A 26,966-nucleotide genomic window follows, 5' to 3' on the forward strand; every position below is an offset into this window, starting at 1 on the left:
GCCATCCCTTCATTCAGGTAGAAAGTTTTCAGAATGAAATGGAAAATCAAACCTCTATTCGAAGAAATTAGCTTTGAGGATTGGAAGCAGAAGCTGACCAGCTATTTTTCCGAGCTGAAAGAACAGTTTGCATTTGGCACACTGTGGGCCAGGGCACCAGGAATGACGTGATCCAATGACCATGCACCAAGGGTAGGCACTCACTTGTACCTCACCTTCTGCTTTTACACACACTGACCTCATTGGACTCTAAGCTGAGAGATAATGTCAGACTGAATGAAAGAAGCCCCTTTAACTATGTCTAATCTTTCCCAGTTTGGTTGAACATAACTCTGTCTCTTTCATCTAAAATCTTGACATAGAGTCACCTGGATATATTTAATTCTGCCTTTTAACCAGATCAATTAATCTTTGAAGTTGGGACCCAGGTATCAGCATTGGGTGACTCTAATATGAAGCCAAAGCTGAGACCAAATCCTGCCTTGTTCCATCTTTCTCCAATGTCATTATTTATACCTTCTAGATTTCCATAGAATCCCAGCCCAGAATGACTACCAACAATTCAAATGATAACTTTTATCATTTGTCCACATTTAAAAAAAAAATAAGAGAAAAAAGATGAAAAGATACCACATATTGGGAGTTTGTAAGTAGAACTCTGTACTTTCTGCTCAATTTTGATATGAAACTAAAACTACCACTCTAAAAATGTATTTTTAAAAATCTTGAAAACTCTGGTAGTCAGTCTGGGCACTGTAACAGAAAGACCATAGATAGAGTGACTTATTTTTTTTAATGTTTTTATTTATTTATTTCCGAGAGAGAGAGAGACAGCGTGAACAGGGGAGGGACAGGGAGACACAGAATCCGAAGCAGGCTCCAGACTCTGAGCTAGCTGTCAGCACAGAGCCTGACGCGGGGTTCGAACCCGTGAACCATGATATCATGACCTGAGTCAAAGTCAGATGCTTAACCGACTGAGCCACCCAGGCACCCCAAGGGTGACTTATAAACAAAGGAATTTATTTCTCACAGTTCTGGAGACTGGAAGTCCAAAATCAAGGCACTGGCAGGTTTGGTGTCTGGGGGGAGCCTACTACCTGAACAGCCTCCTTTGCATGGCAGAAAGGATGAGAAATCTCTCTGGGGTCTCTTTTATAAGGACTTCGCTCTCATGACCCACTCACCTCCCATAGGCCTCACCTCCTGATGCCTTGGGGATTAGGATTTCAGCATATGACTGTTGGGTAAGAGCATAAACCTTCAGTCCATTGCATTCTACCCCTGACCCCCCAAATTCATGTTCTTCTAAAATGCAAAATACATTCAATAGCCCCCAAAATAACCTTCCAGCATCAACTCTAAAGTCAAGGTTTAAAGTCTCATCTAAATATCATCTAAATACGAGATGGGTGAGACTCCAGGTCTGATTCATCCTGATGCAATGTTCCCTCCAGTTGTGAGACTGTGGAATCTAATTGTGTGCTTCCAAAATACAATGGTGGGAGAGGCATAAGGCAGACATTCCCATTCCAAGAGGTAGAACTAGAAAAGACGAAGCAAGTGACAGATTCCTAGTAAGTCCAAGGTTCGAGGTTATCGAAGATAAGGTTTGAGAATCATCTTTGGCTCTATGCTCTACCCTCCAGGCCAAACAGCTTTGGTCATGGGGGGCAAGGGGTGCTATCCCCATGGCCTTGCTGTGACAGACCAGCCATATTGCTCACAGGTTGTTGTTCAGTGCCCGTGGCTCCCCTGGCTGGCTCTACAGTCCTGGGGTCTGGGAGATGTTTTCTGCCTGAGTGCCATGCCTGTGGCTCTGAGTAGCCCCATCCTTCCAAATCTAGGTGAAGGGAGCCACACACCCAGGGCTCCTGCACCATGCATGCCTGTGGACAGTGTGGGATGCCCAAGTCTGCTGCCCGCGCCCTCTAGAGGGGTGGCTGCCATGGCCCCTGCCTCACTGGAGCTGTGAGAGCCACACCTGTGCCTGGGTAGCCCCGGAGCCTGGCACTGGAGTGTGAGAAGCAGTGCCTGAAGTGCAGGGCTAGGTGTGCTGACGTAGTGGCGGCATAAGTACCCCCTCCCTTGAAGTTGTTCTAATGAGCTCTGGATCACCTTGAGAAGAAGGGGTCACTCTTCCATTGTCTTGAACCATAGCTCTTGGCCTCTGTTTAGAAGGCTGACTAATCTCCTTATCAGATAGTCGTTTGGCTACACCCTTAAAGTCCTTTCTCAAACAGGACTTCTCATTCTTTACTGCATGGACAGGCTGAGAACATTCCGTACCTGTAAGTTTCGCTTCCCTTCTGATTAACAATGCCATCCTTACCTCAGGTCTCCTCCCATTTCACTAAAAGTAGACAAGAGGCACCAGGCCTCTCGTTCAACACTTTGCTTAGTTATATCCTCAGCCAAATAACCCCATTTCCTTCCTCATCTGCTTCAATGTGCAAGTTCTGCCTTCCTCGAAACACCTGGGCACAAACAGCAGTCATGCCATGCACAGCAATCTCAAAACTCTTCTAGTGTGTCTTCATTCCCTGCTTCCAAAGCCGCTTCCACATTCTGGGGCATTTGTTACAGCAGTACCCTACTCTTGCCACCAATTTCTGCCTTATTTCGGGCTGCTGAACCGAAAGAGCATGACCACTCTCATGACCTAATCACCTCCCAAACACTCCACATCTTAATACCGTCCCTTTGAGGGTTAGTATTCAAAATAATATCAATGTGTGTGTGGGGGGGGGGGGGGGGGTGAAGCANACCTCGAAACAAATGGGTTTACTAATCTTAATCTTGCCTCAGCACATGTTAGCTGTATAGCTCAAGGGAAATCAGCCATGTGTCTACCAACTCAGTTCAGTGGTGTCTCTCTGTCTTTCCTGATCATTTCACCTATAGTTTATTTACCAGCCAGCCCACATTAGTTCTGTGTACTGAATAAACTCAGCTTCCCTAAGGCCAACCTGACTGCAGCCTGCATGTGCCTTCCAACTTCTAGAAATAGGATCTTTCTCCCTTTACAGCATCTGTAATCCTGTTGTGGGCCACCCATTAAGTCCTCCCTCCTGAATAAGCTCCCAACTTCATTTGCTGAACTCAGACGACTTCCTTACTCTCAGGCTGAAGGGCCACCTCACCTCATCAAGACCAGGTTAATAGCTCTACCGACTTTGACATGCTTAGCATACTCCAGAAGGGTTCACTCCAGTCACCTAACCACAACAAGTATGAAATATGGCGATTACAGCTGCTCATAAAGCAAGAACTTCTGCCCACGTTTGAGAAATCACTGGTAGCCACGTGTGGGATATACTTTGCATATTCAACTCTGTGACTGCACCTGAATGTCAAAAGATTTCAACATGGAAACTTGACTTTTGCTTTTTATTTTTATTTCCTCCTTTGCTGCATTAGAAGGATGCTGCATTTCACCTTCAAGGAAAGCTTAAACTTTGACCTCTTCCTATCTTCAAGGAGAAAGAGGAACCCAGATTTTTCAGCTGCTAAGGATTCTGACTTTGTGTTTAATGAGCCATAAAGGTTAACGTAGGGGAAAAAAATGACAACAGAGAAGAATGAATGGAACAAGAAGAGGAGAGAGAAAGTGGCTCTTGAGAAACTTGGAAAGAGAAAGGGTTTTCCCCAGATTAAATGATGTCAAAGCATGGAGGGGAAGTAGACCAGGGAAAGGGACCAGGTTAGGTGAGGATTATCTTGCTAGAGCTTCATGACACCAAAGAGTCCCCATAATGAAGAGGGAGGCTGAGGGCACTGGGGTTGGGGAATAAATCCCTACAACTATCCCTTTCCAAGTGGCAGTACAGCTAAATTAACCCCCGATTGGGTCCATTTCTGAGATGCAATTTGGCATGTCACATTTGTCATCAGTTCAGTCAAGAGTAGTGATTAGAAGTAAATAGAAGCGTGAATCTTCTATCCCCTACTTCTTTGCTATCAGGTGTTATAATGAAAGCAAGACTTAAGAACAAGGCTCAAGAATAATCACTTTGCTTGAGATTTAATCCAAGATGGACAAATAAGATTCTGATGGTAAAAATAAGTGCATCTTCTGATATATATTAGGGTATAGGGTTTTTGCAGAGGTGACTAAGGCAAATGAAGCCATTCAGATGTCCTTGTAAGAAGAGAAGATTAGGACATGCAGAGAGACTTTAGCACACAGAAAAAAGGGCCGTCTGGGGACATCTGTAAGCCAAGGAGAGAGGTCTTGAGACATCAAATCTGACGACTCTTTGGTCTTGGACTTCACACTCCAGGACTATGAGAAAATTAATGTCTGCTGTTTACTACATCCAGTCTGCAGTATTTTGTTATGGCAGCCCTAGCAAACTAGTACAATTACAAAATTCTGCAGGCAGCATTTTCAACTGACAATGAGCTCTTCTTTTTCTTGAAGCACATATATCCAAGTATGGGGCCTGTCGAACATACCATATTCCTCAAAACCACTCCTCCTCCTCACACTTGCAAGCTATATCTTGCTGGGGCAGAATCCTTTTCCTTTGTGGTATCAGGGACCCTTGATGGGGGAAGGTTTCTTCTCTACTCATTCCTTTCCATGAGAAGAGTGTTAAGAGTGTTTTGCTAAAAATTCCCAGTATTTTAGTCTCCCTCATTTCCATTCCCTGTCCCCCAGAAATGGAGTGAATTTTCTGACTGGAGAGCTTGAGAGGGGATCAGTGTGGGTATCTCAGCTTCTTCCTTCTTCATCGTAATGGAAGGCAGTCTGCCTTCATAAAGCAGGTGTTCTAGTCTGCTCCACTGTGCTCTTCATTATATTGGGTCACTCCTGCCTGGAGAGATTGTGATTATCCAGTGTTGTCTGTGACAGACAGGGTAACGTGAAGAGCCCATTGTTACTACACATTTTGCCCAGTTACCTAGTGTTGTATGGTAAACTATCCTAAAATTTAGTGGTGTAAAACAGCAATCATGTTATTCAGTTAATACTTTTGTGGGTCAGAAATTTGGGCAGGATATAGCAAGGATGACCTCTATCTGCTCTGCAATGACGAGAGCCTTTAGTTAGGTTGGCTCAAATAGCTACATTTGTCTCACCTGATTTGACTGGAGCCATACATCTTGGGCCTTGATTGTAGTCATCAGCTGGGTTTCTCAGTTCTCCACATCACATCTACCAGAGCCAGAATGTCCAAGGTTTTCACTGACATTTCCTTGCCTGGACAAGGCTGGCTGAAATAATGAGGGCTAGCTGGGCATGTCTTCCTCTCCAAATGGACACTCTACAAGGTTAGTGCTGGCTTCTTCACTTTATGGTGGTCTCTGAGTAGTTGGACTTCTTTCATTGTGGCTGATTTTTCTTCAGAGTAAGCAATCCAGGTGAACAAAATAGAAGCTGGAGGCTTCTGACCTAGTCATGAAAGTGATACAGTATCACTTCTGATATACTCTGTTGGTTACAACGGAGTCACAGGACCAGCCAAGATTTAATAGGTGAAGGATGGCAACAGAGGGATGTTCATCCCAGGCAGAGGTTAAAGAAGTATGTGAGGGTGGTATCTCTGTAGAAACTAGCTACCAAAAGTCTTAAACCATGTTCTTAAATCAGTAATTAAGGTGCTACTGGTATCCCCATCTGTCTTACTCTTTTGTTTTGCTTTTCATTTGATTCAAAACTGAGGCCAGGAAAAGTGAAATGTTTTTTATTGATCTTCTAGTACATCAGCATCTGTACTTGCAATGTAGCTTTTATCAGAAATATCCTAATTATAGACAACACACAAAAATGCTCTGCTTGCATGCAAAAAAAGAGGCTGTAAATAGATACTTGGAGGTTGGGATGTTGTCTAATACCATGTGTTAGACACAGATTAGCATCACAACTTAGTTAAGGAATAAATTCTAAAGACAGAAAAGAATTCTGAAAACATGATGGCTAAAACATCCTGCTGAATTCCTAAATTCAACTTTAATCCCTCCTCCACATGAGCCAAGTGGCTTTTGGCGCTAGAAGGGAGCCAGAGCCTGGAGGATGGAAATAAGAGGATTTTGTAGGACTTTCCATGCGTTGGGCACCACAAGAGCCGGGGACCAGGACAGATAAGCCCTGGGGTGAAGATTTGAACCAGGCCCAGATCGTGGGGTGGGTCAGTGGTGTTCTGTCATTTGTGATCATCTGAGAAAAAAACTGAGCAATGAGCTGAGCCCACTCTACCCCTGAGACTGGAAAGCTTGAGGAGACCAATGAGCAGACAGTCTTCCTCAGATGATAAGACAGGAGTCAGCAAATGTGTTGGCTACATCCATATATAGTTTCCAATGTTCCAAACGTGCCCAGAGAAAGAAGACAAGCACAGCAGGAGAGGCAGCCCCTGCCCACACGAGAGCCGGAGGGTGATGTGAATGGCATCTCAAATAAAACAAGAACAGATAAGGAGATTCATTATAGCACAGAAATGATTTGGGGAACTAAGTCACATTATTTCTTAAGTAAAATATCAGTGGATGCATTGAAGGAGAAAACAGTCCTTACTGAATTTCACAGTAAAGGCTGGGTAGATAAGTGGAGGAAACCATCAGAGACTATCTAGCCAAACTGAAAAGATATGTCAAGAGGGAGAGATGAGAATTACAGTCACAGGAGACTTAACGTGCAAATAATAGTTGTGAAAGTAAAAACAAGAAGATTTGGAAGAAAGGCAATAATTAAACAAATAATAGAAGAAAAATTTCCTAAATTGAAGGAAGACCTGAGACAGTGAGGTCCATTGAAGTGGGTCCTAATAAAATTCCTTAAGTCCAAGGATAAAGAAGAAGATGTAGGGGCTTCCAGGCAGAAATAACAAGTTATTTCGAGGGTTAATAAAAAAAAAAATCAGCTTGGTATTGGACTTTTCGTCTGCAGAATGAAAAGTTGCTGACTATGGAATGACATCTACAGACTACTTAGAAAGCAGTGTAGCCATGGCTTCTGCCAGCAGCCAAAATACCATTCCACTAGCATAATGAAATACAAATATTTGTAGATGTGAAAGATGTGAAAGACTTAAAGCATGAATCAGCTGATTATTCTATAGGTGGAAAATTCTATAGAGTGGACCACAGCTAACAAAAAAATCATAACAGAGATGAAAATGAGGTGCTTGAAGGATGGCAAGGTAGACCCCAAATCTGTGAGTAGGGTAGAAAGAATCGGGAATCTAAAGTCTCATCCTAAGAGGTGCATGGGACATGGAGGGAAGTAGTAGAAGAATAGATCACTTGGTAAGGGCTTTTTGAGCTAAAACTAATATTAACAGAGAAATAATAGGCTTGATTGTAGCTGCCAGAAAAAAGAAAGGAACTATTAGTACATTAGAAAAGTATAGTACATTAATAAGCAGTTCTAACTTGTAAGTAAGCTACAAATATAAAAAGTAACAAAAGAAAATGTTAAATTAAAATTAATTAAAGTAAGAAAGAACATATTTTTTTAAAGTATGTGTGTTGTGTTAGTTATCTACAGCTGCATAAAAAGTTAACCTAAAACTTGGTGGCCTAAAACAACAAACATGTATTATCTCATAGTTTATATGGGTCAAGAATTTTGGAGAAGCTTAGCTGGATTGCTATGGCTCAAGATCTCTTATGATGTAAGTATCTTGTTAGGAACCAGTCATCTGAAGTCTTGAATGGGGCCAGAAGATCTAGTTTCAAATGGTTCATTTGTGTAGCTGTTGGCTAGAACCTTAGTTCTTTACTTAATACCTTCAGAACAGTCTTCTACATCTAGAATGCCATCTGAGCCTCTGTTTTCTGCCTAATCTGACAGATTAGTGGATCCCACCATCAGAATATTTATTTTATTTGTAAAGGGGTAAACTTTCCAGGAAAGGTATTCTTTGGAGTTCTTACAAGTTGAAGAGATACTGAACTTCGCTGAGTTTAGAAATACAGTGTGTGGCCATTTTGGTTCCTGACTGCTAATACATAGGTATATGATTATTTTCATTTTAACATACAGTCTGGTAAGTATGGCAAAGTAGACATTTAGTTCTTATTCATTTTTAATTGTTGGAGATTATTAATATTGACTTTTTAAACCCAGATCATTGTAAATGGTAAAAATAGCTTGGTGAATATGAAATAATTGTTTACTCTCAGCACCCAAATAACTATAGATATCCTAAATGTCAAATATGAAAACTATTTCAACTAAAACAAAAGCAAAAGTTTTAGAAGATAAGTTATAAACATATTTATTTTTACTGGTGAAAACTATGTAACTAGAAAAATCAAGTATATTATATATAGTACATTAATAAGAATGAATAGGAAATGAAGTCATTTACATAATAAAGGTATGTATTATCATATATTAATATAAGATAAATATTATATAAGATAAAGACATAAAAAGCAGTGGATTTCCTCTATAATAAAGGTAACCAGAAATAAAAGACAATATTTCATTCATAATGATGGCAAAAATGATAATGTAATTAGGAATGAATTTAAGATGAAAAGTATCAGAATTTAACAGGAAAATTTAACAGTAAACTTACAGGAAAAAATTCATTCTTTTTAAAGGCACAAAATAATATTCATGCAGTTAGAAAGACATGCCAACGTTTTACATGATAACTTTCCTAAATAAAAATATCATTTCCAATTATAATTGTAGATTTATTTTTGGGAATTTCATGACAGATGTTCTTATGAAAGACTAACAAAAATAACTAAGAAAAGTGCAAAAGAGAAATATTGTGGTAAGGATATTGCCTTGCCCAACAATAGAAGGTGCTATAGAGCTCTGGCATTTAAATGGATGAGTAGGGACACTTGGATAGGGCTTAAGTCTCCAACTTCAGCTCAGCTCGTGATCTCATGGTTCATGAGTTTGACCCCCACATCAGGCCCTCCCCCATCAGCACAGAGCCTACCTCACATCCTCTGTTCCCACTTTCTCTCTGCCCCTCCCCTCCCCTCTCTCTGTCTTTCTCTCTGTCTCTCGAAAATAAGTAAACATTAAAAAAATTAAATGGATAAATAGATCTTTGGGACAAAATAGAAAATGAATAAATAAGCTCTAATATTGATAAATGTTGAATATATATGTTATTATGAATATATAATGAACTTGGCACTTCATTTTGTTAGAGGAAAAGAGAGTTTATTTGAGCACAGTTGACATTTTAGTTCATCTGGAAAAAAAATGAAGTGGGAGCCCCATCTCACATATGAAAACAAATTCCAGCTGGATTAAAGACTTAAATATAAAAATTTTTTTTAAGAAATAAATAAGAATCTTTGATCTAGGAGGTTACACTTATTACCTGTGGATGAGAGAGAACTTTTAAACCAGTACAAGAAATCCAGAAAGTGTAAAAGACAAACATATTTACATATATATATATGGCAAAACACAGCAAAGTCAATGGATGGTAGATGATAGATTTGTAAAATGTATTTGTAACACCAATACAGACAACATTTAAAAATCTATAGAATACAAGGGATATATATTTGATGCCTCAAACTGACATGAAAACATAGTTCAGAACTGTGAACAAAGGATGTAAATAGGACATTCTTAGAAACCCAAAACCATATGGTAAAATCCTTAAACTCACAGTTGGTAGAATAAATATGAAGATAGGAAAGGGGAAGGAAGGTGTGGAGAAATAAAAAATAAAATTAGGAGAAAAAGGCTTAACAGAAAGTCTTTCAGAATGTTTGATATGAATCTGTTATGTATAAAATGTTTAATGTATGTGAATATATGCATAAAGTCTAGAAAATAGATCAAGTTAGAAATGTGTCTACTAGTACGGGACATTTTTAATATATACAAGTGTAGAAGGCCCACATTGCCCAGTAATGTGTATACTATAATTATATATTTTAAAAACAGTAACAACAGTATAAGCCCTTTGGATATGTATAAATATGCATGTATAAATTGGATGGAGAGAATGGTTTGAAAGGATACATACCAAGCTGTGAGTGTGTGTGTGTGTGTGTGTGTATGTGTGTGTGTGTGTGTGTGAGAGAGAGAAAGGGAGAGGTTGTTCAGCATGATTGCAGCCTGCAGATTTGCCAGTCTGCTCTTTTATAGTGTTTTTATACATTATAAGAATGTATTACTCTGGATATTTGAAAAACATGAAATACTGAAAAGTTATATATATTCATATTTCCATTGCCTGTGCTCTGTCAGAATAATAGGATAAACATTTGTTAAAAATGAAGCTCAAAATCATTGTATCTGGTAAATTGAGTATCATTAGAATTACTCTAAATATTCCTTAGAACACTCACAAAGTACATAATACTTCATTTTTGGCATACAAATCTAAAAAATTCTTTGTGTGTTAAAGTTTACCAATGAAACTTTCCTAAGGAGGAATAAAGGAAAATCTCTTTGCAGATGCCTGGGCCTGTAGCCACTTCTGCTCTAACAGAACCCCGGGAACCCTGGGGTGAAGAGGGCTTAATATACAATTGTAAAGAATTCCTTCTTGCCTGTAGAGCTGACTCCATTCAGATTTCATTAAGTCTTTCTAAACCACAATACATTCACTTATTGGGAAGATAAAAATAGTTGCATTTTTTACTATAGTGTAGGTTTTCTTCGGTTCTCCAAAAGTTATATGATCTTGGTGGTTTTCTGTAGTTATCTTAAGTGACTGCTCCAACCTACCTGACAAATTAAACCTTCCTGCCTAGCACCTCCTTGGGTTAAAATTGCATTTTATAGAAGGGAAGCCAGTTTAGAGCCTTGAAGGGACTTCTACAAGACACAGAGGTAATGAGCACGGGGGAATTCGAATCCATACCTGCCCCAAACCTAAGCCCACTCTGTATGGCTCTCCACCTGTGCCAGCTGCAGGGAAACAACTCACAAATGCACCACTCCAGCAGGTCAAAGGTCAGAAGTGTGAGACGCAGGGAAAGGAGAGGGTTTGCGTTTGTGCTCCTGGGGCTGCGTGTGGATCCGGGGTGGCATGTTCATGTAGACGGAAGAGGAGGCAGTAAATTGCCTTGGCCCAGGGAAATCTAAGTGGCTCGGGAGTGAGAATTGTCAGTGACAAAAACTGCAGTGGCTGCCAACCAGTAATTTGCACTTCATGCCACCTTTATTTCTTGTCCAAAGGGAGAAAAAAGGCCTTGAAGCACCAGAGGAGGAGGGGGAAGAAAGGAAGAGCTGGTGGGAGCCGAAGCCAGGTTGGTTTCCTTCCTGACCTCACCCACGCTCTCCCACTCTTCCTGTCTGTGCTCAGCTGCCGCCCAGGCAGAGGCTGCTAAGGAGAGCTGGGTGACTCTGAGAATCTGTGGCTGTGTTTCCTGGGAAGCCATTGTCCCCTCCTTGCCATCCCATTGAGTTGTAGGGGCTGCAGCAAGAGGCTCTTATGTGGTAAGTGTCCCTTAAAAGATAAGTGAATGAATGAGCAGCAATATGACCATCATCTTCTTATTTACCTTACAGGATATACATGTTTGTGACTCGACAGTTTTCCAGTTTTTCAAACATCAAATGGGTTTCTGACAATTCAGTTTGATCCTGACAGTAACTACCTGGGGTTAACATTAGACTCTGCAGGCTTAAAGGCTCAGTCCAAAAACTGTTCCCAATTCAGACCCCGTTGCAAATATTAGGTACCAAGTTACCCACACTTCTGTCTGACTTGCTACAAATTCAGAGGTTCCCACAACCTCCTCCTAAGGTTCATTAATTCCCTAGAATGTCTCACAGAATTTAGGAAAGCACTTTACATACTATTACCAGTTTTATATAAAGGATACAGGTTACGAGGGGCCAAAGGGAAGTATTGCGCAGGACAAGGTAGGGGGGAAGGGGCACTGCTCTTCCATGCCCCTCCCAGGCATGCCACCCTCCTAGCACCTAGATGTATTCACCAACCAGGATGCTCTCTGAATCCCGTTGTTTGGGTGTTTCTATGGAGGTTTCCTTATGTTGACATGATTGATTAAGGAATTGGCCATTGGTGATTGAATTCAATCTGTAGCCCTTCTTCTCTCCCTGGAGGCCCAGGAGTGGGGCTGAAAGTTCTTGTTCTTTTTGGGGAGTAGCCCCCATTCTGATGTATCTAGGGTCCCTCAATGTCACCTTCTTATCATAAACTCAGGAATGATTGAAAGATGCTCAGGAATATCAAAAGACAGTTCTGTCACTCGGGAAATTCAAAAAGCTTTAGGATCAGTGTGCCAGGAACTGGGGACGAAGGCCAAATATATATTTCACATTACGCCACAGGATGTATTTAGATATTGAAAATTAAACTCTTTGGGATGTATATGACTTTTTTATTATACTGGAATAAATCATTTGGCTTATTCTAGGGGTAATCTGATATCTCCTGCCCCTTCAAAAAAACAGGAATTGTTGTTCTAAAAAGCCCTCTCACCCTATAGGAAAGGCCAACGTCCTCTGTATTCGTTTTTGAGAGCTGATGTAACAAAGTGCCACAAACTGGGTAGCTTAAACAACAAGAGTGTATTTTTTTCACAGCCCTTTTGAGGGTTGTGAATGAGGGATCTGTTTTGGGCCTCTCTTCATGGCTGGTACCTGGCCTTGTTCTTTGTCTCATCATCTTTGTCATCCATCTGTTCTCATCTCCATGTGCAAATTTCCCCTTTTAAATAAGGACAACAGTCATATCGGACAACCTACCCTAATATGACCTCACTTTTACTTGATTAAGAACCCATCTCCAAGTAAGATTACATCCTGAGATCCTAGATGTTAGAACTTTAACACATGAACTTTGGGGGCATACGATTCAGCCCCTAACACCGTCTTTGCCAGTGGTTTGTCTCTAAACATAATTTGATCACTTTCTGAATCAGTCACACAAGGGCTGTGTTGGGGGATTTTGGGTAGAGGCATAAGGAGGACTTGTTATGGATGAAATATTTCAGTCCACAAAGAGTGTGGACACAAAGGAGAAAGCACCATAAATTATCTCTTTCCCTGGAAAGTCCCTACTCAGACCCACCAAACTGCCTAGCCTTATAGTTCCATTCTCAGCACTGTGCCCCTTTCATCCAGCCTACAGTTTGAGACTTCAGCCTCCCTCATCGTCTTTTATTCACAGCCATTGATTCGGCCCTAGCGTTTTTCATCAATCCCACCCACATTTCCAGGACATGTTTCCAGGATGTATGGGAACAGAATCATTCTCGGTGCTGTATTTCCCAAATTCTGAGATCTTCCTGTCTAGAACACAGATTTGTTCTGTTCCGTTTCTCTGTTGTGTTTAGAGAGAGTGGTCTATTTCTACCCAATGCCGAGGCCATGTTCCAGCGAAGCAAAATCAAGAGTATCTGATTGTGGGACCCTGATTTTTTTTAAGCTTCCCTGATTCTACAACACGGAGTTAAGAATCACTGAGCTGAAAAAGCAACATGAGGAAGGGCAGGAGGGGGCCTGGCTTGGATACCATGAGTACAAGTTGCATATACATTTCCCAAAAGCAAACACTAAGTCTCAGAGAAAGTACAGTATACATGCCATGACAAAGAAATGCTTTTCTAATTGCAAAATAATTGAGACAATTGTCCCTGTCCAGAGTACATGTAACATCTTACCTCATCAGCAAAAGAAGTTCTAGTTTCTGTTTGTTAATTGGATTCCTGATTGTGAGTGTACTTCTGCAATCAGGGTTTTGGCACATGAGAAAAAAACCAAAACAAAAACAAAAAGCAAGTTCAAAGGTGGCCACCCTTAATTCTACCCCTGGCTACACACAATGTTTGCTAGAGTTTTAAAATTAAAATCATTTTACTACTTTCCTTTTTGGCTGTGTGAAGTTTAGTTTTGAAATAAATTATACATTTATGTAATTTGAAGGGATAAATCATACTAGAATTATTTATTAAGAAAACAGCACCTTCCTGCCCCTCATCTTATTTCCTTCTTTCGCAGTAAAACCTTTTTATCATTTGCTGCCGCTTTGTAAATTTTAGCTCCTTGCGTCATCTTGCCCTTTCCTAACAGAGCCCTGGGGTCTCTATATTTATCTCAACAGATTCATTATGTTGAGTAACTTGCTGCCAGATTTTGATCATAGTTTTCATTCTTTGTGATGCACAGTTTTTCTTGTGGGTGTTCTTACATAAACTTTTCTTCTTTCCTTTTATCTTCCCATTTTTCTCTTTGTTTCTTTGTCTTCTGCTGCTTCCTTTATTAAAAAAAAAAATTGAGCTAAAATTCACAGAACAAAAAGTAACCACTTTGAAGTTTACAATTCAGTAGCATTTAGTACATTTACAATGTTGTATCTCCTTACCACCATCTAATTCCAGAGCATTTTCATCATGCCAAAAGGAAACCTCTAACTCACTAAGTAGTCTCCTTACTTTTGGTAAGACCAAATCCTTATTATATTAGTTATAATATAGTTATCTATTGCTGTGTAACAAGTGACTCCGAAACATACCAGCTTAAACTAGTAATCATTTATTATGTCATAGTTTCCGGATATCAGAAATAAAGACACAATTTAGACTTGAGCTTAGCCTTTCTTATAAGCTATAATCAAAGTGTCAGGGGCTATAGTCATGTCAACACTTGACTGGGGGAGGGCCCATTTCCAAGCTCCCTCACATGGCTGTTGGCCAGATTTGGTTCTCTTTAGGCTGTTAGACTAAGGGCCTCAGTTGCTTGCTGGTTTTGGCTAGAGGTTAACCTGTTGTTTGCCACGTGGGCCTCTCCACAGGGAAATTCACGTCATGACAACTGGCACCATAAGAGTGAGCAAGTGAGAGAATAATAGAGGACTCAGAGAGGACAGAGGGAGAGAGAAACAGAGATCTAGTAAGAAATGAGTCTGTGCAACCAATCTTGGAAGTGACATCCCATCACTTGTACTGTATTCCATTTATTAGAAGCAGTCATTAGGTCCAGCACAGACCCAGGGAGGGTGTTACATACATAAGGGTATGAGTTACCACTGTGCCGAGGGGTGGGGATCAATGAAGGCCATCTCAGAGGCTACCTACCATATAGTTGGCTATGGCTTTCTTCCATTATTTTCTGTTTGAAAATGGTCATCATTTGGGGATCTGTTATCCAATTTTGAGCGATCTTTGGTAATTAAAGGATGATTTTGGTTTTCCCATTGTGCATCCAAAAGAGTTTATATTAACTTAGATGAAAGGAAATTTACACAGGCAAAATTCATAACAAGTCAGAACAAAATAAAATTTTGAATATATGTGCTTCACACATGAAAAAGAAAGGCAGAGAGAGTTGAATAATTATATAATCCTGTGCCCACATGTATATATTCATAAATCCATATTCTACATACTAGGTATGGAACAAAATTATATTGATAAGTAAGAAGGGAAAAGATCAATGTTGGCTGAAGCTATTAAGTGGGGAACAAACTTGAAAAAGACCTTACTTAAAGGAAAATGATCACCACAGAGAGATTTAAAGCTATATTATTTAAGCAGCAGGAAATCAGACAGTATTTAATGTGAAAAAATATTTTGTGAATTTGACAGCTGTTTCAAGAACTGCCAAAAGAGGACTCTGGTATCTTTGTGTTTCTCTGGGGCAGAGGTAGGACCTCAGGGTGGAGTTTCTTGAAGCTTTATGTTTTGTCTCCTGAATCCCTACTCCTAACAAGACCTCCCTGTCTGTAAAATGGAATAACCATCGAACGTATCCCATAGAGTTGGAGTGAGCCAAGTGGAAGATCAAGGACAGATTCTATTATATTTGCTTATGCTGAACCAAGGCTAAGGGAAGGAAATACTGAGGGGGTAGATTCTGGCTTAATATTGAGAAGAGTAATCACATTTAATTATTTTTAATTTTTATTTACTTTAATTTTTTATGTTTTAAAGCATCATCACGTTTTAGAACAGGAGCTGGCAAACTATGGCAAGTGGAATTTTGCCCAGGGCCTATTTTGGCTTTTTTTTCCTCCATTTTTACTGAGAAATAATTGGCATACACGGCTGTATAAATTTAAGGTATACCAGCATGAGTGTTTGATTCACACATATTGCGAAATGATGATAATAGGTTTAGCTAACATCCATCATCTTACAAAGAGACAATAAAAAGAAAAGAAAAAAATATTCTCTTTGTGATGAGAACTCTTAGATCTTGTTTCTTTATAATTTTTCCCAGATATATTGCAGCAGCACTAGCTATAATCATCATGTTGTATATCACATCCCTAGTCTTTCTTATAGCCAGAAGTTTATACCTTTTGACCACCTTCCTCCGTTTTCTCCTTTCCCTTCCTCTGACAACCACAAAACTGATCTCTTTTTCTACAGGTCTGTGTGTGTGTGTATGTGTGTGTGTGTGTGTGTGTGTGTGTGTGTGTGTGTGTTGGTTCTACATATAAGTGAGATACAATATTTGCCTTCCTCTGTCTGACTTACTTCATTTAGGACAATACCTTTGAACTTTCTCCAATTGTTGCAAATGGTAGGATGTCCTTGTGTCCTTGAATAATATTCCATTGCATTATATACTCATTATGCATTCCTTTATCTCTTTATCCATTCATTCATCGATAGAAACTTGTTACCATGTCTTGGCTATTGTAAACAGTGTTGCTATGAATATGGGGGTACACATATCTTTTCCAGTTAGTGTTTAGGTTTCCTTCGGATATATTCCCAGAGATGGAATTTCTAGGTCACATGGTAATTCTATTTTTAATTTTTTGAGGATCCTCCGTACTGTTTTCATGGACTGTTTTTGTATGGGCCATGTCCTGGCTTGGGTGGCTATACAGAACATCACAGATGGGGCATCTTAAACATAAACATTTTTTGGTCAGTTCTGGAGACTAGAAAGTCCAGGATGAAGGTGCTGACTCACTGGTGTCTGGTAAGGACCTACTTCCCGGTTTAGAGATGGCCATCTCCCCCTTGTATCCTCACATGGCTGAGGGAGAGAGAAGCAGCAAGCTCTCTCATGCCTTGTCTTCTAAGGGTGCTGATGACTAATGCCATTCATTAGGGCGCCACGCTCACAACCTACTTGCCTCCCAAAGGCTCCATCTCCAAATACTATTGCATTGGAGGTTAGGGGTTCAACATATACATTTTGGGGAGACACAAAAATTCAATTCATAACAGATTATGAGTGAAGAACAGTTTTTATACTATCAGAGCATGATCAAGGAAGCAGAACGAGCAGCAATGTAGACTATATGTGGCCCACAAAGCCAAAGGTAGTCAGTGTCTACTTCTTTACTGAAAAAAGTTTGCTTGACCTCTGGAAAGTTTTCTCAAAGTGGGATGCCAGTCTTGAGGAATAAGTGACTTTCCTGTGCTTAAAATTTTTTTAGAAGGGGGCACCTTCTCCCTGTCTCTCTGTCAGTTCAGCGTCTGACTTCAGCTCAGGTCACGATCTCGCTGTTTGTGAGTTCGAGCCCTGCATCAGGCTCTGTGCTGGCAGAGTCCGGAGCTTGCTTCAGATTTTGTGTCTCCCTGTCTCTCTGACCCTCCCCCACTCTCGCTCTGTCTTTCTCTCTCTCAAAAATAAATAAACATTAAAAAAGAAAAAGAATTTCTTAGAGGGACACCTGGGTGGCTCAGCCAGTTAAGTGTCCCACTTCAGCTCAGATCATGGTCTCACCGTTCATGGGATTGAGCCCTGTGTTGGGCTCCATACTAATAGCACAGAACCTGTTTGGGATTCTCCTTCTCCCTTTCAAAAGAAATATATAAACTAAGAAGAAGAAGAAGAGGAAGAGGAAGAGGAAGAAGAAGAAGAAGGAATTAGGAAGAAGGGAGGAGGAGGAGGAGGAGGAGGAGGAAGGAAGAAGAAGCATGCCTGAAGTCAAGTGAGAAAGTGAATAGGAGGGTCTGAATTCAAGCCCAAGAGTGCCCAACTCCAAAGCCGGTTCTCTTACCTGCCATAGCACCCAACATTTGGCACCTTCTGTTTGTGGCAGTTGTAAGTAATGTGCATACCACTGTCCAAAACCTCTTCCTCCCAGACCATGATAATAACATAAAATCCAATAGTCTTTTATTTCTTTATTTTTAAATATTTTCCCTTTTCAGCTATAGGAAGGAGTAGGGCTCCTTATACATTACCTTCTCTGAGTGCCTAAAATATGATGGGTATTTTTAAATGCTTATTTTGGTTATCTAGTACTATGTACATAGGGAAATGGATTGTATAAAATCCAACATTCTTCCTCTAATTTTTTTTGGCCAAAGAACAATGGTTTTCAGTTCTCCAGGCAAGTATAATGAATATTTCTAAAAGAAAATATTATCCTTGAGCTACCTGAATCTATTATTTGTGGTAAGATTACACATTCCTTCCTGCCTGTTTTTCTACTTCTCCAAGATTATGGCTCTTCTGCATTTCTTTGTTCGTCTGAAGAAAGCCTAGGTTTTACTTTGTTTGTTTCCTTTATCTTAAAATTCATCTTGAAAGGAGTTGGGTATCATGTGCTGAGGGTGATTGTTAATTCTTTTACAAAGATGGAACTTTCAGCATCCTCTTGTGTAAGCAGTGAAAATCACGCCAATGTAAAGTGTACATAGAGCAATGACTTTTCCTTTTTGCATTTTTTAGAACTGGTAGATATGAATTTGACTAGAGAGAAATTCTTGATTTGGGCTTAGGGTCATGGAAGGATGTTGAGTTAGAAGAAGTTTTTATTTTTTGCAATAGCTGGCAGTCAAGGTACAGAGCAGTAGAAACCTCATGCCTAGTGGAACCATTTCTCTAGCATTGAGCACAACTCTACATGTTCTCCGGAGGCTTGGAATAAACTACAGTCTGAGTTGTGAAGAGAGATTGCATGTGATCCCAAGTCAGCCAGTTAATCTAGCCCTCCCCAAAGCTTGAATCCTAAAAGCAACTATGATGATGTTGAATCATCCCAAAGGTGGTGGTGAGAAAAGCTGTCCATTAGTTCCTGGGGAGTTCTAGGATCTGGGCTCATGTTTGCATGCTTTGGCTTGAGAATGGGAAAAGGCTTGATGGGCAGAACAAGCAAAATGACAGGAAACAAAGTATAGGCAGGTTGAAGTCACTCAAGGAAAAGAGTGTGCTGCACAGGCAAGAAACCATAGAAGTTCCTGAAATAAGAAATGGTCATAATTGCTTAGTTTTGTTACTAATCCTCATCCTCGCCTAGGCTAAGACATCACGTTATCTATTTATTTATTTATTTATTTATTTATTTATTTATTTAATTCATTCATTATTTATTTATTTTCATAAAAAGAAGAGATTTCTACCCCACCGTCTTTTTCATTGCTTGATTTTACATTGCCCGTAAGAGATAGTGATACTCCATTAGGATTCAATGCAGTCTCTCCCATGTGCCTATGCCTGTTCAGATAATATCTGTTTGCGGCAGCCAGAAATAAAATGTGAATAAAGATGATTATGAGCCAATGAAGACTCAAGTATTAAAATGTTTGTGAATTAATGCGTGACTGAAGATTTTGAGAGAGATGAGACCTGATCTGAGTGAAAGACTGGCCCTAGAGATTGTGCTGATGGCTTGGAGGTTTGCTACCGTGAATTCTTCCAGTGGCAATCCTCCTAACCCAGAATGTTCCATGGCCTTGCCTCTGAGTTACAGTTTACTTAGCAGACTGCTCAGCTGCCATTTTGCTTCAAGCATTTTAAGGTGTCCTTTTCAATATACACGCACATGCGTATATACACACACACACATATATATATATATACATATACACACATACACATATATACATATACATATCTCACATCGCTTTCCTTCTTTTCCTAAGACCACTTTGCTTTATTAACATTTCTTAATCTATTAATACAAAAACTTGGTGTCACCTCTATAAAATGCCTTTGAAGCTACCCAGTTTGGGATAATTGCATTCCTACCAAACACTCCATGAAAATTTCTGTCATTGCATTTACCATATGTTATTATAATTTCCTGTTTATATGTTTACCTCTTCCAACTACTCTATGACTTCTTCTTTGTGTAGAGAAAAATTAATGGTTTTGAAAAGTCCCTTTGCTCAATAGGACTAGTTTCAGATAAACTCGCAGATGATCACATAACTGACTCATGCTAAATCATCTAAAAAGCGAGACACAAAAGGCCACGTATTGTATGATTGCTTTTATATGAAATATCCAGAAAAGGCAAAATCTGCAAAGATACAAAACAGATTAGTGTAGTTACGAAAGGCTGAGGGAAGAGGGAAATGGGGAATGATTGCTTAATGAATACGGGGTTTCTGTGTAGGGTGATGAAAATTTCTGTAAATAAATAGTGGTGACAACTGTACAATGTTGTAAATATTCTTAATGCCACTGAATTGAACACTCAAAAATGGCTACAATAGTAACTTTTATGTTATGTATTTTGCCACAATAAGAAACAAAATAAAAAAGAGAAGTGAACAAAAATACAAAGAAATAGTATCTCAAAAAAGCAGTGAGGCCAATTCCCATGTCTCCCTGTGTGTTCCTGAGATTTCTGTCTAGAATGCCCTGACTTTCTTTACCTCCAAGATTTTGAATCCTTGACCTTTTAGCATGCTTGAAGGTGAATCCATAACCTATAGACTCTCCACTAGAATTTTCTTCTGTATCAAAGTCCCCATGATGAATAAAAAAAAAAATTGCAGAATTATTAATAATAGTGTGAAACGGTAACAGCAACAACCAGCAATTCAAATGAATTATGGTTAACCTAACACAGGAAATATTAATGTTATTATAATGAAGTTTTCAGGCAAACATTCAAGATACTAGTATACCCCTAGAACTTCAACTAGTATATACCTAGAACTGGTGCATGGTATTAAGCCCTCTAGATGTTTGCCAAATGAAAGAATATAACTTTAGGGATACTTGGGTGGCTCAGTGGGTTAAGCGTCCAACTTTGGCTCAGGTCATGATCTCACAGTTTGTGGGTTCAAGCTCCACATCAGGATCTATGCTGACAGTTCAGAGCCTAGAGCCTGCTTCAGATTCTGTGTCTTCCTCTCTCTCTGCCCCTCCCCTGATCATGCTGTTTCTCTCTCTCTCTCNGAATTTCATACAAGGAAAATGGAATTAAATATTATCAGAACCAAGCAAAATTACTTATCAGGCATGACCGGGGCCTCTTCCCCCCACCTCTCTATACATAACTGTTCTAATTTATACATAACTTTCTGTATACTTAGGATAAATGTATAAAGTAAAGAAGAAAAGTCTTTTTTAGGGGGTTGTTTTTATTGTGGTAAAATATACATAACATAAAATTTACCATCTTAACCAGTTTATTTTAATTGGTTTTAATTTTTTCATCATGATAAGTGTACTCCTTAATGCCTATCACCTATTTCACCCTTCCCCCCCACCTCTTGTCTGATAACCATCAGTTTGTTGTCTATACTTAAGAGTCTGTTTCTTGGTTTGTTTCTCTCTCTCTCTTTCTTCTTTTGCTTATTTGTTTTGTTTCTTAAATTCCACGTATGAGTGGGATCATATGGTATTTGTCTCTCTCTGACTGACTTATTTCTCTTAGCATAATATTCTTTAGCTCCGTCCATGTTGCTGCAAATGGGAAGATTTCATTTTTTATGGCTGAATAATATTCTACTTTCTCTCTGTCTTTCTCTCTCTCTAGCTATTCATCTGTCACTGGACACTTAGGCTGCTTCTGTATTTTGGCCATTGTAAATAATCCTGCAATAAACATAGGGGTGCATGTATACTTTTGAATTAGTGTCTTCATATTCTTTGGGTAAATACCTAGTAGTGCAATTACTGGATCATAGGTTAGTTCTATTTTTATTTTTTGAAGAACCTCTATACTATTTTCCATAGTTACCAAAAAATCGTTTTTTAAAAAAATCCCCTCTGATGGAGACAAATCTTTATATAACACAACTGGAATTTTGCTTTCCTTTTCTGAGAACACAAACTACCTTCCCCAGCCTCTCTTGCAATCAGGGGAAGGACCATGTATTCTGGCCAATGGGGTGTTAGTAGAAGTAATGTAACCCACTCCCAAGGCTGGCTCTGAAATCCCCGTGGAGGCTTTATACTCTCTTTAATTTTTGCAATAATTTTGGCAGTGATCTGTTTGAGATCAAGTAGAACTACAAGTTAGAAGAAATCTAGATCCCTATGACACTTGGAAGGTGAGCTGTCAAGGAGAGCCAGGCAACTTAAAAAGACTATGACCTGAATGAAAGGAACCCTATATTGTTATCGCATTAACTTTTTGAAATTCAGAGTCTGTTTGTTATCACAACAATCCTGTTCTGACTTATTTACCTCTCAATCCTACTCAACAGAGGTAACTAATTGTGTATCCAGTTTTTTCAATCAAAGTATAGAATATTTCCCTGCCATTGTTTGTCCTGTTCCTTTAAAGGAGGTCCCATATGTAGTTTTGGTCACATACTTAAAGGCTAGGATGCGTGTTCTTTCTTAAACCAAGTAAGGGAATCACATTCTCTTTGCTAGCTAGGCATTTGCTTAGAAATGGATATGTGATATGATTGTGGCCAAAGGGAAATAAGAGGATGTCTAAACACAAAGTTTCTTAGAAAGACATTTCCATAGGTTACAAAAGGATGACTGTTCATCTTTTGTTCCGTGTTCGTATGAAGCCCGGATTTGTGGCTCTGTATGTTTACAAGTACAGTTATTGTGAGAACAAAGTTTACATGCCAAGTAGAGGGAAAAGATGGTAGTAACCATTGTTCTTCATGACATCCCTGAACGAATCAATTAACCAACACTCAGGATAATCTTTCATGCCTTTTGGCACATGAGATAATAAAACTTTCATATATTTCAGCCACTTAGAAATATTTTACTGTTACTTGTAGCCGTTCCCAGTGATTTGGATATTTCAAATAATAGTGCACTATTTACACTTATATTGGTTATGCCCATAATTCTTTTTCTAGTGTATTTCTGGGTCAAGGAGTATAAGCATCTAAATCTTTTATAGGTAATACCATATTTTCCTCTAAAAATATTATCTTCCCTTTGACTTTTAAGCCTGCTGATCTGCATATTATTGATCTATTTAATTTTGATAATCTGATAAGCAAAATAATATCTCTTTGTTTTATTTTGTATCTTGTATTTCTTTTCTTATTAATAGAGCTGAGCATTTTTTTTAATATGCCTAGTGACAATTTGTAGAGTTTTGGTAAGTTCTCTATTCAAATATTTTGACCATTTTCCCATTGACATTTGTATTTTTGATTAATAGGAACTCTTAACAAAAATAGGACTACTAACTCTTGCATTGCAAATATTTTCTTCCAGTCTGCTGTTTATCTTAGACTTTGCTTATAATACCTGTTCCCACATAGGAATTCAACATTTTTATTTCACTGCTCTAAAATTGAATGCCTTCCAAATTTTTTATCTTAAAGTCTTGGTGGTATTTTCTTTTTTTTTTTTTTTTTTACATTTTTAAATTTTTTTTTTAATTTATTTCTGAGAGAGAGAGAGCAGTGGAGGGTCAGAGAGAGGGAGACACAGAATCCGAAATAGGCTCCAGGCTCTGAGCTAGCTGTCAGCACAGAGCCCGACCAGGGGCTCGAACCCATGAACTGTGAGATCGTGACCTGAGCCGAAGTCAGAGGTTTAACCGACTGAGCCACCCAGGTGCCCCATCTTGGTGGTATTTTCAAGCGCCAAGAAATCTTTGAGTGTAAATAACCCAAATTTTAAATGATTGACAAAATATTTGAGGGCTAGAATATGTTGGCAAATTCTTCTTAAATTACTTTATATAGAGAATTGCTTTTCCTTAGAGGGCACCTAAAGGACAGGGAATATATTTTTGTCAAATGCTTACTTTATGCTAGGCATTATGCTAGGTGCTTTACATGTGATTTTTTTTTCAATGTCAGTCTTCATGACAATTGTATAAATTGGTTTTAATTATTACTGTTTTAAGAGAAGTAAGATTAATAGCTTGCTCCTGGTCATGTGGTCAATAAAGAGTATTGAGCCCGAGTCTTCTTAACTCCTTAACATTGACTTTCACCAGAGTCCAGTATGGTCTCTAAACGATACAGATACCGAATAGATATGCAAAACAAATAAAATTCATATCTTCCCTCTCACACTTCTCTTTATGATACTCTTTCTTGTATCCTGGAACCAGGAATAAAAAAGCATATCTATGCAATTAAAACATTAGTTTCTTTTCATTGTACCATGATGTCTTCCCTTTAGCTGAAAAAAAAAAGCTAGGAAATGTTTTATTTTTTAGCTGTTTTTATCAAACACTATCTGTGTACAAAATTGAATCAATTACCAACATTATCAGGCATGTTGGTGTTTGTGGGCTAGTTCTATATCTTTTTGGAGACGTTGATTAGTTGGGTGATGGCTTTGTGTCATTTATCACCAGGGCTTATTTGTTAGGGACTTACCTTGCTGAATCCCTCCCTGTTTGAACAGTCACTTCCTCCTGTCTCAGCTGGCTGTCTTTGATGTCTAGTACTGTCTGGTATTATTTTTAAGATGCGAGTGTGGGAAGAAAAGAGGAAATGTGCCTGCATATTGCACCAACCTCTGATCCAGGAGAACTTTTCTACTTCTGAATTTCCAGAAATGTTCTACCAAGGATTTAAGTTTCTTTGCATGCTAATCCCAGTTTAAGCCCTGTCTAATAGCTTTTTCTTGAATAAACATTCAGAATAGCCAAAATAAAAGAACCTTTAATTCAGAGACTGAAATCCTTGAAAATAGGATCTGGAAAAACCCTAACCAAAGATCCTAATCTTGAGAGCCACTTGCCACTTTTTTTTTTTAACTTTGCAAAACAGGTGGGGAGTCAGGAATCTAGATTTCTAATTTTCACTCTGTCACTTACTTACTGAATTGAGTTGAATAAGTCACTCAAATGTCCCAGGCGGTGTTTTCTTGAAGTGGAGGAATTGAAGCAGGGTATCTCCAAGTTCACTTAAGCTGTCCAGTCTCAGTCTAGAACACCAGAGCAACCCAGACCACACTGGGGAGTTGCCTGAGTTAGTCTTAAGTGCTCTTATCTGCCCTTCACATTCCTTTTCTCTTCTGAGCACTGTACCCAGATGATAGGTATTTTTATCTTGGCTCATGAAAGTCTCAGGGTCTCTGATCTTGGGTTTCTTTATTCCAGTTCTCTCAAACATTACTTCTTTTTCCAAAACCTTTCATACTTATAGTCTCCTAAGGCCTTTCTCCTTGGTATGAAATGATATATTAATCCATGATAATCAGTTAATGGGTTAGTTCTTCTGAGTAACTTGCTAGCATTCTAACTGCAGAATATATTTATTCCAGAAAAGTGACTCAAAAAGTAGAAATTATAGGCAATATAGGTTGGGCCAGTGAGAAAAGTTAACGGTGGTGGTGGGTACGGGGGTCTTCTCAGAAATCACTAGAAAACAGCCACTCAGTCTGCCCTGCTGAACAGAACATAAATGCATTATGTTCCTGATCTCCTTGAAAAGACTAAATGACCTTGACATCTTTTTCTATTTGTAAGGCCCAATATGATTTTTTTTTTCAACAAAGAGCTTATACACCTTGAAGGGGGATGTAAGGACCAAAGCTTCCTATTAATTCAAAGAAGCCTAAGGCCAGTCAGATGCCAACTGAATTCAATGGCCCCATTAAGCAGTAGAGCCTAAGAGATGTGGCAAAATCCCTCTCTTAATTTTAAGACCTTTAGGCTCTAGTTGTTTCCTATAGAGACTTCTTCTTTTCCTGAAGAGAATTTTGAGTTCTCTATAGTCAGGGCTCAGGCATTTACTTCTTTTTATGCTCCATGGAGCCTTGCACAGGCTGGGAACATAGAATTGCTTAATGAATACTGGCTGACATATCATCCTTCTGGAAGAGAGACCAAAACAGTATACATTCATTACCTCATTTTTATGGGCTAAAGCAACTTTTGAAAATACCAATAGAATCAGAATCTTTATTTTTGCAGAAAGAGAAAAACAAAGAAGTTAACATGACTTGTCTTATGTCACAACTAGAAAGTGTGACAGAGTGTGGGTTAAAATTAAATTTGAAGAAGTAGCTGAAGCAGAAAACACAAGAAGGATCATCTTTTCTGCGACCGCCCTCTTGGCCCTTATGTTCTCATGAACAGATTTGAGCAAAAGGAGAGAAAAGAGAAATGTCTGAGAATGTGAGCTGGTTTCATAGGCGAGTTTGAACCAGACAGATTCTAGATAAGTTGGATGCTGGTGTGGTAGAGGACATAAAATGGTGGAGTTTCATGACGGTAATTAAAGATGCCATCCAGGATCTTATCTACTACCTGAAAGCCCTTTTTGTGGGTCACCATCTCACATTTTGAATTGGAAGACTCAAAGTCATGCCCCAGAACTTTCACTTAGCAGTAAAGAGCTTTTGGGTGATGTTCACAGTAAAGATGTCAACGCTTTTCTCACTGCCTACAAGCCCCTATATTATAGGGCTCCTGCCTATCTCTGTTCCAGCCCCATGGTCCACCTTGCTAGTCCCTCACTACAGTAACCATGTTCCTGTCTCAGGGCCTTTGCACCTGCTGCTCGCTCTCCCTGTAATGTTCTTCTTTTGAAGAGCTGCATCGCCGGTCCCTCCCTTAGGTCGGCTCCTGCCACATTATCAGTGGCTTTGGATTTCCTCATAGTCCAATCTGAAGTATCATCTCTGTGTTATTAAATGTAAAACAAGAATAATAGCCCTACTTGAAGAGTTAATATATGCGAAAAATATTGGTAAACTTTCAGGTACTATAGAAATAAAGAATTTTCATTGTTTTTATAACTATGAGACCTGGGAAAAATTAATAAGAGTTTTAAATTTTAATTTGATAAAAAAAAGTTTCCAAATTGGATTGACCTTTTCAAAACCTTTTCATTTTTTTCTTATCATTTTAGCGATTACAGTCATGCTATAAATACAATGACTATTGGTGATATCCAGATTATCTATGTATACAAGGTTCTGTTTTCCAATTTTCTTAGCCTTTAATTGAATC

General features: G+C 39.0%; 1 protein-coding gene across 9 annotated transcripts in view; it reads left to right on the forward strand.

Annotated features, from left to right (window-relative positions):
* LOC144243797 (uncharacterized) overlaps nucleotides 1–26,966 on the forward strand; it is a 326,374-nt gene that overhangs the window by 165,659 nt on the left and 133,749 nt on the right. For 7 of the 9 annotated variants that reach the window (XR_013338776.1, XR_013338778.1, XR_013338777.1 and 4 more), the window contains one exon: nucleotides 11,123–11,193. The exons of the other annotated variants lie outside the window; for them this stretch is intronic. Coding sequence is in view for 3 of the 7 variants with exons in the window: in XM_077778943.1 (XP_077635069.1) it covers nucleotides 11,123–11,193 (71 nt within the window). In the remaining 4 variants the exon portion in view is untranslated. The remainder of the gene's footprint in view (nucleotides 1–11,122; nucleotides 11,194–26,966) is intronic. 9 annotated transcript variants of the gene reach the window in all.

Source organism: Crocuta crocuta, unplaced genomic scaffold, assembly GCF_008692635.1.
Source record: "Crocuta crocuta isolate KB4526 unplaced genomic scaffold, BGI_CrCroc_1.0 scaffold448, whole genome shotgun sequence".
Taxonomy (NCBI): domain Eukaryota; kingdom Metazoa; phylum Chordata; class Mammalia; order Carnivora; family Hyaenidae; genus Crocuta; species Crocuta crocuta.